The sequence below is a fragment of the Cibotium barometz genome, chromosome 52 (genome assembly GCF_041138505.1).
Source record: "Cibotium barometz isolate CiBa-2024 chromosome 52, ASM4113850v1, whole genome shotgun sequence".
Classification (NCBI taxonomy): domain Eukaryota; kingdom Viridiplantae; phylum Streptophyta; class Polypodiopsida; order Cyatheales; family Cibotiaceae; genus Cibotium; species Cibotium barometz.
In genome coordinates this window covers 30956930-30970779 of record NC_141097.1, presented here as the reverse complement: position 1 = coordinate 30970779, position 13850 = coordinate 30956930, and the positions used below count along the sequence as shown (strand labels likewise).

At 41.7% G+C, this 13850-nt stretch overlaps 1 protein-coding gene across 1 annotated transcript; it reads left to right on the top strand.

Moving 5' to 3' along the window:
* The first annotated feature begins 591 nt into the window (after window positions 1–591).
* Window positions 592–1176, top strand: LOC147609049 (dirigent protein 6-like). The gene has a single exon (XM_086788708.1). The coding sequence runs from the start codon at window positions 592–594 to the stop codon at window positions 1174–1176; it is 585 nt and encodes a 194-aa protein (XP_086644834.1).
* The last annotated feature ends 12674 nt before the right edge of the window (window positions 1177–13850 follow it).

The following is a 13850-nucleotide window of genomic DNA, read 5'->3' as shown; positions in this document are numbered from 1 at the left end:
TGCCTTCAATTTAAGGGATGAAATTTGTATATTTTAGTTATAAATCCTAGCATTTGTATGATTTCTAGTGATTTTTTAGTCTAAATCTTGGTTTAGCCTAAACATTGCCTTTAATTTTAGGGTTGAAAAAAAAAACATTTGTTTGGAGCACTAGGAGGAGGATACAATTTTCTCTTTGTAGAGGACCATGTATATATATATGGATGCACTTTGTATTGGTGTTGTTATGATTGCTTGAGTAGATCATCATTATGCATTCCGTGTTTACGTATGACATGTTGACTAATTAGTCATGACTGAGGGCGTGTGCCATTTATTTTATTTATCCTATATTATCATATCAATTATAGATATGGATTGCTTAATTTGCTTATTAACAAAAAGTCGCCAGAATCTTTAATAATTTTTTATTAAGAAACGGTAAGAGAAGGCAACATGCAAACTTACAAAAATGTTGACATCCGAACCTTAAAGAAAAGGTTTTGAATGAACGCACTTGGACTTGTAGTGTGCCTACTAGCTGCGCTGCTCAGAATCTCAGCTCGTCCCGCTTGCCCCTTCCACTTGAGTCGTAGATTTTTGCCCAGCAATATGGCCAGCCGCTGTCTCCTCGCATCATGCCTGCTACTGGCGCTGATCAGCTTCAATACCACGCCGGCGTCTTGCCAGATCAAGGCCGGACCTTCCCACTACACATTCTACCTCCACAACACCGTCTACAGCCCCGTCCTGAACAACACCTACTTCACCTCTGTGTACGGTTCCCTCCCTCCGGGCACCTTCTCCAACCCCTTCAGCTTCGGCGTAGTTGCCACCTTCGAGGCCCCCCTCACGCTGGGCGCCTCCAATACCTCGGCGTCGGCCGGGGTGGCGCAGGGCTTGTACGTGCTGGACAGCCAGAAAGGCTACGCGCTCTTTCACATCTTCACCGCCACCATCGACGACGGCACCTACAAGGGCACACTCACAATCATGGGGCAGATCATGGAGGTCCAGGAAGAACGCACGCTCACCGTCGTCGGCGGCACCGGCGATTTCCTCCTCGCGCGCGGCCTCGTCACCAATCGCCTCGTCGAGCTCGTGCGGGTCCTTCCTGCCCGATGGATCCTCTCCTTTGATCTGGACCTCTTAATAATCCCAGCACACGTGTGCTACCTGCAGCCACACCCCAAATAACCAGAGACAATGTAACATGGCATAGCAAATGGCTATTAAGAGAATTAAATAATAATCCCAGATTAAAAATAACATCCAAGCTCGATATAAGCAAGGGATGGAGCATAGGTTGGTGTGTATCAAGCCATCATTGTGTGGGTCTAGATCTGGAGTAGCCCTTGAGGTGACTCTTTGGCTACCGAGCTTTGTAAAAATTTTCCTAGGAGTGGCACTTTCCTAGGTGGTTGCATAAGATGATAAAAAAAACCCAATGGGTCAAATAGCTTGTAAATCAGAGTTCGTATATGGAGGAATTATAACCTTCGTAGATTCCAGCATGGGAAACATAAATATTCATTGAAAAAATTATGTATAAATCTGAGTTTGTATAGAGGATTTATAACCTTTATAAACTCTAGAATGGGAGCTACTCCTTTAACATAAATATTTATTGGGAAAAAATATAACAAATAATTATTAATGGTTTTGAAAGGTGAGTGCATGAGAAGCAGGTGGCAATCGAATGAGTTGCATATGAGCATACTCATGGTGGATTGCATATGAGCATACTCATGGTGGATTGTCTAGTTGAATGGGGAACATCCATAGGGTGGCTCCTATAAATCTAGTCTCCTCATCCTCCTTCCTCCTTCATATGTGGTATAGGAGAAATCTAGGTTACACTGAGTTGCTACATGTAATGGATATAACATAATTGCCTAATTTTCTAGGATGATTCCAAAGAGATGGGACCTGGTGTTCTTTCATTGAGCTTCTCAAAATGGAATGTGCAGTGTTGAAGGCAAAGGGATAATTGGGAGGGCAAGGGGTCTCATTAGTCAAACTAATTGTTGTTGATTCTACTTCTCTAGGTTTTATCACTCCTTACTACCAATGGAGAGGGGACATGCTCCTAATTAGGATGCTAGCTAAGGTGTCCAAATATTCACAGAACAAGTAGGTCAATTTATATAAGAAGGTAGCAAAATGGATCCTATGAAAATAGTCATCATTCGGTAGCTAGGTATTCACACGACAAAGGTAAAGTGAAAGGTTAGTTTTATTTACACAAAGGTTGAAGTGTTAATCTTTGACATGCATCCCAAAAACTAAAACTTTTATTAGTTGAATTATATTAAGCACTACAAGATAATGAATTGCATAGCTTCCGTGAAAGGTAGCTCCAAAATAGTGAGAGAAAGTAGTGAAAGAGTGGTGCAAGTAGTGATATAGACAATGGCACCGACCGTCACATGGCTATTTTATAGCTATACATGCGATTACTTGCATGGTTGTGTCACGTACATAGTCGCATTTATAGCCACATAGATAGCCACATTGACTGCCTGGACCGTGATGCGTTACAATACCCTTGTTGCATAACCTACCTACCTTGCTCTTTCTTTATCTCATTCATCTTCTTCCTTCCTTGTTCTTCCATAAGCATAGTGCTCTCTTCCACAAGCATAGTGCTCTCAATCACAAGAATATATGTCTCCTCTCTTCCATGTTTTTCAATCAAAAAATATGTTCTTGTCCATTCCTCCTCTTCAATCTCTCTAGATTGATTTAATATCTTTTTTGTACGTTTATATATGTGTTAATGTTAGGACATGCTCTCTTTAGCTAGATCTTGAGGTAAGCTCCAAGACTAAACATAATAATGGTGTAGATTAATTATGGTTAACCTGGCTATAAGAGCAAAGTTCCTGAAAGTTAGAACCTTCAACTTGTGCAAAACCTTTGATGGACCAATCATGCCTTGGAATTTTTTAAAGTACCATCATATCTATATTTTTATTTATAAACCCACTTAATGTCAATCACCTTGGAGGATGATCTCTCAATGATCTTGTCACGTAGGCTGTAACGCCTGTGAGTGACCGACGGGCAGACCGGATGGCTATATCCGGGGTTCAGTGGGAGAGGACGCCCATGCGGAGTCATGGGCGGCCAGGCTAGTGTGGACGGCAGGCCACACACTATATAGCCTGGGGGATGAGGGGCAATCCTCATTCTTCCTCTATGGCTGGGTGGTGAGCCAGAGGCCGTCCCCTCTTGTGGTAATGCCCGTAGCGGCGTTACGGGAATGTAACACTGGTATCAGAGCGTGGTTCGAGGGGATCGTGAGTCTGCGCGCGTGAACAGGGGACCAGAGCCCACTTGATGGTTTTCATCCACAATCTTCTCACCCTTATCTCGAATAGAGGGTGTGGAGGGAGGCGGCCAAGGAAGAATGGAGGGGAAGAACTCTCTCTCTCTCTCTCCCGGTCACACACAGCAAGCGAATTGGAGGTAAGTGAATTTCGTTTTTTTTGCTGCGTTGAAGCTGGTGTGTAAAAATTTTTGGTTTGCTGTGGGGGGGGGGCGAAACCAGCCCACGACCCGTCTCTACTGTGTATGCAAAGAGCAGTCCACCAGCCGCCGGCGAAGGCCAGTGAAGTTCATTTCCTGTCCCTGCTTGTGTCTCTGCCGTCGAAATCTGGGAAGACCTGAAGACGCACACATCGGCTGCTACAGAACTGTGCCGGTGTTGTTGGGCGTTTAAATGGCGAGCGGGCGGCGCTGGTGTTGCTGGCGGGTAATGGCAGGCAGGCGGAGTTGAGGGCTTGCTGAGGCCCACCAGGCGGGCGCCAGCCCAGCGGGCTGCCAGGGCCACGGCCAGCCTTGGGCGGCCAGCCCTTAGGCGGCCAGCCCCGGTGGCCGGCCAGGCCAGCCTTGGGCGGCGAACCCTTAGGCAGCCAGCCCAGGCGGCCATGCCAGCGGGCGACCAGCCAAACGGTGGTGAAAAAACGGGCGAGCGGGCAACCACGCCCAAGAGGCGAGGGTCGGCCCGGCCCATTATTTTTTATTTTTAAATTAAAAACGGGTGGGCGGGCGGCCATACCCAAGCGGCGAGGGTCGGCCCAGCCCGTTATTAAAAAAAAAAAACTCCCCATGGGTGGGCGGGCGGCCACGCCCAAGCGGCGAGGGTCGGCCCGGCCCGTTATTTTTTTTTAAAAAAAAGGCTCTTTCCAAACAATGGTACACCCCACGAAACAAACCCAACACGGCCATCGCGTCGTGTGGCCGTAGTGCCCGTTTTCCACGAAAGAGACCCACCGCACATGGCCGTAGCGCCGAGTGCTAAGAGAGAGACAAATCCCACGGCCGTAGTGCCGAGTCCTTCGAGAGAGAGCCGTTCTATGGCCTTGTGCCTAGTGCACGTCTATGGCCGTAACGCCTCGAGAATAGCACATGTGGTGATCACACATTTGGTTCGAAGAGACTAAATTTAACCTGAGCATAGACTTAGTATTGACCATCACAGTCACGTAGTTTGGCTATAGTGTAAATCTAAAACTGCGGTGTGTTTTGCTTGGGCTAAGAGGACCGGCAATGGCGTCAGTTGTGCCCAAATTAGATGAAGTGCTTATCACGAGAAATCAAGGTAAGCCTAATTGAGCCGTAGTGCTCATAACCCTTCACAATCTTTTAACAGATGCTAGAAGATTGTGATAAACTTTGGCAAATGAGAACCATGTACAAGCGTAGTCTTGATGTGGTTATGCCTTGTGTCCAAACAAGTTGCTTACTGTTTGTAGCAACAAGAGAGCTTTGGCCGTAGAGGCAAGCTGGCCCTTGTTGGTAGTAACAAAATAGTGTCACTACTTGGGCCTAGAAGGTAGTGACTAGTTTGATTTAGTCACGTAGATTGCCTTGTAAAAGTAATCCCTAAGGTGTGTATTACTTGGGATAAAGGGGCTAGCAGTACTGCTAGCAGTACTCAATTGAATGGTTTATCTAGGAGTACTAATCTGAAGGATTAGCATACGCCTAGATAATAATAGCAGATTTAGGATTGAGATGTAATGCTCAATGCCCTTATAGAAGTGATCGAAGAGAACTGTTCTTAAACTTACTAGCATGGTTTTCTCTTCTTTTTATTGCCATGCGTCGACATCCCACTGCTCGAGAGTTTGTGGTGATCTTTCGAGGGGGGAAAGAGCCTTTTTATATGTCACATCAATTGGTTTGGTGGTAATTTGATGGTATGGGACATCAAGTTCTCACGGAATCGATTGTAGTCTTGGTGGAATGGGACGCCAAGGCTTGTGCATGTGACTTGACTCTTTGGCAGGTTTGTATGTACACTTGTCTGTAGTGATAAAGTGTGCAAGATAAAATTTGAACTTTGAAAATTACCAAATATAGCCATAAGTTGGGATAAAACCCAGTTAGAGAGTTTGGAGAAGCGCTAGGTAGTAAGACCATGATGGTGTGCTAGTGCTAACAGAGTGATTTAGTTCTGGAGTGATCTAAATCTCGAAGTTAGCAGTAAGACTAGTTTGGTTGGACAGTTTCATGCATGGGGGACGCCCTATAGCATTTTGCAAGCGTAGTCTTGCCTATGTTCAACATAAGTGTGCGATTGTGAGCACATTTTAGTTGCTACCATATGAATTTGGGAAATATATTACTTTCCTACATAAGCAATTGTAATATTGCATGACAGGCTATTTTGCTTACAAAGTTCATGTGCGTGTAAACCCTATAAGTCGTATGACCCCTGGGAAATGAGTGGAGCATTTCTAGGATTTAATAAGGTTTTACATGGCAATAGTGAGTAGTATCTCACTCCAGATGAGCCTGGTTGTTGTTAGTATCGGATCCGACATATGAAGTGTACATAAACTCGGGCTGAGTTAGGATAGAAGGCTAAGCCGGAGAGCTTAGTGGTAAATCCTACTGTATCTGGTGAGTTTGACTTAACCGGAGTGTTAAGAAATAAACTCAAAGTCTGGGACTAAACTGGAGTGTTCGGAGGCAGACATATCTTTTGTTAAATCGGAGAATTTAGCAACAGATGAGCTTGGGGTGAACCATGGTACCCAGGAAAAAAGCTCTTCACACTAAAATAGTGCACAATAATTTTAGGGTGATAAAAATCCATCTCGCACGAATGTTTTACAACTTTCGATAGATGATAGATGAAGACCATGTACTTTACGGAGTTAAAGTACATAGGTGGTGACTTCGGCGCCACATTTTTTGTAGAAAGTCACCAGTGGTGTGGTTAGGTCGGCCGAGACTCCACAAGACCTATGCACTAGTTTTTAAGTTGACCTCTATGATAAGGACGTCCAAAAATTCGTGTTGTAATACCAGAAATTGTACTGTAATGTGCAATGAAGGGGTCAATTTGTGTAGTCACTTAGCAGCAAGTGACTTAAACATCTTGTTATAGATGGTTGTATATGGTACTCCCACTCGGGGGGGGGGGGTACGCCATTGGGTACGGAGTTATTCACAGACTAGTATGGAGCTACTAGTGTGATGATAGTGGGTACGTAGTTACTCACTACTAATACATAGCTACTAATAAAATTAAGATCCTCGAGTGAAAGATACTCTAGATCAACATTTTAAATTACCGACCCACAATCCATGAGTATCGAAATACTCATAAATATGTTGATGTTGCTCAAATCGAGGGACCGATTTGTTCGATGGTATGGAATAAGCAAGGAGAGTGGAGTAACTTAAAAGTTACACATCACTAGTCCTAGTGAGTTGTCGAGGTCATCCGTAGTTTGATGATCCCCTCTACCTATCAGATAACATTCAATTTTGCAAGCCCTAGCATTGATTATGAGTTTTGGTGCGAGATATGGTTATGAAGAACTTACAAGAGTACTCGTTTATTTGCTTGTCATTGGTTATAGCTTGGTAGAGATTGCCACCTGTGATGGGTAGGTAGCTTTGCCGCTATAATGAGGAGGCAGCAAATAATGTTCTTATAATTATACTTCATACCAACACCAAACAGGGATAGGATGAAATTCCTAAGTTCATCATCACGAAGTACTGTGATGTTTGCATTTATATTGAATGTATGATGTAATGAGACATTGGGCTTGTGTAGTTACCATCAATTATCTAGCAACCTATGGCTTCGCAGCAAGCTCAGTCATTATCTGTGGATTGATAATGTGGTTATTAGTAGTTTGGAATTTTTCTTGATAGATGGTACAACCCACCCAAATGATTCTTAAGTGTGTAACCGCTTCTGAAGGGTAGTAATATGCAACAATGAAGCACTTTGTTACAAGTGCGAAACCACTGATCTGTTGTTGCAAAGCAGTTTATCAATAGTACCACCATATGTGCGTAGACACTATACCACATCTTCGTTGCAAGATGTTTAAAAGTTTTTTGGAAGGACTCAAGAATATAACATATAATATATTAAACACGGTCTAGACTTGTTCTTGGACCTATGACACTAGCGCGTAGTCCGCTTGAGAGTAAAATTTTGAGGACAAAAACCTTTCTTGAGGGAAAGGAGGGAAATCCTCAAATATCACATAAACTCGAATAGTTGTGTGAGTCCAGACAATACTTGAAGGGATGTGTCTGGTAATAGCAACAAAGAGTTGTAAGTGATTGGATGTAACTCCAGACACCCATAGTGGTGCAAGAATCTTTATCAAACATCTCCACATACTATATGGTCTACCCACATATATAGTATGGCATAAGAGATAGGAAGTTTGATTGTTATATTTGAAGGGAAATCTTCAAAAAAGTTACATTTACTCTGAGTTAGAGTGGAGTTTAACCATCCGTAGATTGATGGTAGTTAGAAACTCAACAAGATTCTAGAGCAAAAGATGTTACTCTAAGAGAGAAAGTATCTCTCAGCTTTATCTAGAACTAATTCTTGTGATGCATGATTAGATTGGCTCTAGTTTATTTCTCCTATGGCCGTAGAGCTTTCCAAGGAGAAGTTTTAACAAGTTGGTGATGCAACATGGTAGCGTAGTCTACAAATATCTAGTAGCATGGTCTAAGAACTTGCGCTACTAGAATGCTCTCTAGTACATTAGCTTCTGTGCTAATGACATGATGCGAAATCAAGGCATGAAATTTGCCTTAAGGTTTTGGTTGAAATACCAAATCATGGCTTGTGTGAGCATGATCATGGCTTGTGTGAGCATGATCCTGTCTTTACAGAGGTCTGGCGCACTGTACGCGTATGCACTTTGTCACAGCCTCGCCCACCTTCCTCGCCGGCACGTAATGCTAGTCCGGAGAGACTGGCCGTAGGTGCGGCGGGTAGCGAGGCGAGAGTTAGTCCGTAGAGGCTAGCCGAGCCTTCGGGGTATAGTTTTGATAGTCCAAGTGGGTTTTCAGGTGATCAAGAGACATTTTAAAATGATGGAATTGGCATTATATGGTACATGTGATGTGAATGGTCACATGTATATGGAAATCATTTGTAGAATGTGTTATGCCTACATGTGATTGGTTTGAGGCATTTAGAAAAAGGAGTCAGGAAATCTATGCTTGGAACTGGACATGCTCTTGATACACAATTTATGTGCAATCATCAGGCTGAATTTGGGGATGTATTGAAGTGAATTGGCACATGTATATGTCATCAAAAATGGAGATGTCTTATGCTCCTTGAAGAGTTATGTGTGTGTGTTTCCTTGCTGGGGATTAGAATGTACTCTCACAGCTAGAAGTCTCGCACTTTCCCAGTGACACCGTCCACGTCACGACAACGTGCGTCGTGGAAGATATTGGATCAAGGAGTAAGAGTTGTTTTCTGAAATCGGGCATGGATTTGGTTGATTGACCTTGCTGGTCCTCAACGGATGAGTCCATGGCTCTCTTATATGGATCTGTTGATTGATCTTGCTGATCAACAAGGATTCCATCTTGATTTTTATATATAAAAATATTACCGGGTACTATGAGCTAGGAACTATTGAAAAGGCCCCTGAACACCATATTGGGGAATATGGGAATTTCCCACAAGTTTGGGACACGTGGTCAAAAGTTTGGATTAACCATAACTTGAACACCACTAATCCAAAATGAGCGCTTTACAGCTCTTTAGATTCCATTTTTCAAGCGCTTTCCAACGATAGGTCATATGATAGGGTTTTGAGAAACTTACAAACATGTTATCCATGTCCCCTTTTTTAAGTATTCAAAAATGGGAATTGGAAAATTCCCAAATTCACTAATATGGTGTTCCTGAGTGAACAGGTGGTGAGCGTTCTGGTTGCCAATGATACCATAAGTACATCGATGAATGAATGATTGGAAATATGGATTCAACCAGAGTCTTCGAGGATTGTCATCAGTGACATAATGGTTTCATTAAAGGATTGTTTTAAAGTTAGTTGATGCTGAGAAAAAGGCAATTTCATATTGGGTGTGTAAGTGGTGTGACTAGTTTTATGTTTGCATGAACTTCCGGCTAGGGGGCCTGGCTATTCGGGATGAAAGTTTTGAGAGAGTTCAACCCGCTCGACGTGTCGTGATATCAGAGCCTGAGAAAACTATTTTACTCTTACTAGGACCTCTGAACTAGTTAGTTCCAGGGGTAGTGTCCATACCGGTCAAATTATGTTTAAGAAACCCTTGGAACTCTTTTCCCTGGTACACCCGAGACAAAACCTAACCAAATTCCTAATTGGATCCCATCACTACAATGGTTGGGTGGTTGGCTAACCCATGGGACTGGATGGGGTTAGGCTGGACTGATGGATTCGTAAATCGAGACTCAATTTCTGTTATTACGATAGATAAAGTAAATCCTGGATAGTAATTGTTCTATGGATAGGAATCAACGGCTGTGCCTCTTGATGGGGAAAAAAGCGTTGATCCCAATGATACAAGTGCAAGTTTCTTCCTTGATCTGACCGAGTATCTTTATAGGTGCAGTCGGATCAGCTTGATCAGTAATGGTCTTGACTACGTTAGAGTAAAAGTTATCCTGGTGGAATCGCCCGTGCTTTCTGGATAAAGGAAGTTTTTTCGGGTTTGATTTTGAAAAAACCGACGGATTAGTCTCTTGTCTAGATATCCGTGGACGAGGTCCCGAGTGTGAGACCTTGCCCCGCGCAAGAAGTGCTACTTCTGTTGTTAGCACCCTGAATCCATTGTGTGGCAGGGACAGGGATCTCAGAGTACTGTGAGATCCCTATCCCCACCGCGCAATGGATTCGGGGTGCTAGCAGCGGAAGTAGCACATTTTGCGCGGGGCAGGGGTCCCGCACCACTCGGGGCCTCGCCCACAGATATCCGGACAAGAGACTAATCCATCGGTTTTTCCAAAACCGAACCCGAAAAAACTTCCTTTACCCGGCAAGCAGGGGCGATTCCACCAGGATAACTCTTTACTCTAACGTAGTCAAGACCATTACTGATCAAGCTGATCCGACTGCACCTATAAAGATACTCGGTCAGATCAAGGAAGAAACTTGCACTTGGATCATTGGGATCAACGCTTTTTTTCCCATCTCAAGAGGCACAGCCGTTGATTCCTATCCATAGAACAATTACTATCCGGGATTTACTTTATCTATCATAATAACAGAATTTGAGTCTCGATTTACGGATCCATCAGTCCAGCCTAACCCCATCTAGTCCCATGGGTTACACTGTAGTGATGGGATCCAATTAGGAATTTGGTTAGGTTTTGTCCTGGGTACCAGGGAAAAGAGTTCCCAGGCCCCCTAGCCGGAAGTTCATGCAAACATAAAACTAGTCACACCACTCACACACCCAATATGAAATTGCCTTTTTCTCAGCATCAACTAACTTTAAAACAAAAACCATTATGTCACTGATGACAATCCTCGAAATCTCTGGTTGAATCCATATTTCCAATCATTCATTCATCGGTGTGCTTATGGCATCATTGGCAACCAGAACGCTCACCACCTGTTCACTCAGGGGCCTTTTCAATAGTTCCTAGCTCATAGTACCTGCCAATATTTTCACATATAAAAATCAAGCTGGAATCCTTGTTGAAGATCAGCAAGATCAATCAACAGATCCATATAAGAGAGCCATGGACTCATCCATTGAGGACCAGCAAGGTCAATCAACCAGATCCATGTCTGGTTTCAGAAAACAACTCCTACTCCTTGTTCCAATATCTTCCATGATGCACGTGTGGATATCTTCGGCGACCCAGAGCCCGAGCACCGTATGGTCAGCACCCTCTAGGATCCTTTGCAGGTGACCTAGCGCTTCACTCATAGGCCGCTTCCTTGGTCCCTCATCCACCGTACCGGAAGCTCACCATTTAAATCGAACTGAGGCTGGTCAAGACCTCGGTCGACCTTGCTACGCGAGACGTCCTCCATTGACTCTCCGTCAGTAGTTGCAACTTTATCAGTTAGGTCTCCGTGACCTTAATCCACAAGACGGTCAAAATGCTTCCCCAGCATTCTTGACATAAAACATTCATTTACAAACAGGTCACAAAATACAGTTTCTATATCGAACTCTCGTCTTTCCACATTATCCCTCCTCAGTCCACATTACTTATTCCACATTCCATTCATATGTGTACTCATTCTCATCCATTCACTCATATCGACGACACGTTATTTCACATGCACATTCACATTCATTATTCTACATACACATCCATGTTCGTACATCCACATCATACATCCAATCCCATATTCGCATTCATACATACACATCCATATCCACATACATACATCCACATCCACATCCACATTCACATCCATACATCCACATCTACATGCATACATCCATTTTCACATCCTCATTCATACATCCACATCCATGTACATACATCCATATCCATATCTACATCCATACATCCACATCCACATTCACATTCACATCCATACATACACATCTACATGCATACATCCACATCCACATTCACATTTACATCCATACATCCACATCTATATGCATACATCCATTTTCACATCCTCATTCATGCATCCACATCCACATACATACATCCACATCCGTATCTACATCTATACATCCACATCCACATCCACATTCACATCCATACATCCACATCTACATGCATACATCCATTTTCACATCCTCATTCATACATCCACATCCACATACATACATCCACATCCGTTTATCCACATCTATACATCCACATCCTCATCCACATTCACATCCATACATCCACATCTACATGCATACATCCATTTTCACGTCCTCATTCATACATCCACATCCACATACATACATCCACATCCGTACATCCACATCTATACATCCACATCCTCATCCACATTCACATCCATACATCCACATCTACATGCATACATCCATTTTCACATCCTCATTCATACATCCACATCCACATACATACATCCACATCCTTACATCCACATCTACATGCATACATCCACATCCTAACTCATCCCATACTCATTCTTATCACATCTCATATAACTCTTAACTCATCCTATCACATCTCATACGCATCTTATCACATCCTAATATCTATTTATAGAATACAAGAGAATTCTTATATTTGATATAAGATTTCTTTACGCATCTATTTATGCATAAATTCCATTTTAAGGAGAATAACATTTTCAAAATAAAAATCAATCTTTTATGCATCTTCCTATGCATAAATTCATTTTAAATGAGAATGACACTTTTGAATTAAAAATCAATCTTTATGCATCTTCCTATGCATAAATTCATTTTAAATGAGAATGACGCTTTTGAATTAAAAATCAATCTTCTATGCATCTTCCTATGCATAAATTCATTTATGATGAAAATCATTCTTTTAATATAAAAGAATTTCTTTTATGCATCTAATTTATGCATAAAATCATTTATGAGATAAAAATCTCACTTTTATAATAAAGTATTTCTAGTATACATTTTTCTATGCCTAGAATGAAAATTGACCCTTTAAGAATACTCATACGATGGGGATTACTCTTTTTAACATAAAATTTAATTACTAGAAATCCTCTTTTTCTTAATTCATCAATTATGCATAACATAAAAATCAATTTCTCCATGATTACAATAAAATTCTTTCAATTAATCTAGGATGATAATTCCTAGAATATGGTAGGAAGTCCTCTTTTCATGCTTTGAATGAAATTATTTTATGTGTAATTTTTACAAAAATTTTGCCATAGCTCCGCTGCTATGACTGATAAATCTCAATTATTTTAAAAGATAAAGCTTATCATTAAGAGAATGATTAGAATGATCCCTAATTGGATCATTAACCCATAATGGATTGAATCATCAATATTCATGAAATACATAAACTAAAAGCATAGAAAAAAGCCATTAATTTGGCCTCAAGCATAGATTAATCTTGGATTAAGAAAAAGCTTTATGAAAAGCTTCATTTGGATTGAGAATAGGTCATGAGTATGACCATTTCTTGAGTGAGAGAGAGAAATTACATAAAAACCATCAGAATTAAGCATAAATGAAAATTTATGTAATTCTTTACTATCATTCATCAATTAACTTCAATAGCATTCATCAATTTATGTAATTCTTTACTACCATTCATCAATTAACTTCAATAGCATTCAAAAACCATTCGAATTAAGCTTCTCAAGCTTGAGAGGGGTTGAGAAGAGAGAAACTTTGAGAAATTATAGAAAAGATCAAAATTCACCATTTACCTTACAAATTGCTTGATTATTTATTCACGGTAGAGGCCCCCAACCAATCAATTGGTTTAGTATGTTGATGGAGCCACCAATGGGAATTGTCCAATTTCTTCAATTTGGAGAGAATTTTAGAGAATAGTAAAAATTAGCATTATTTCAGCATTCTACTATAGTAAAATTCTCCTATTTTTTTCAAAGTTCTCATGTTCTATTTATAGGAGAGGGAGGCTCTAACCAAGACCA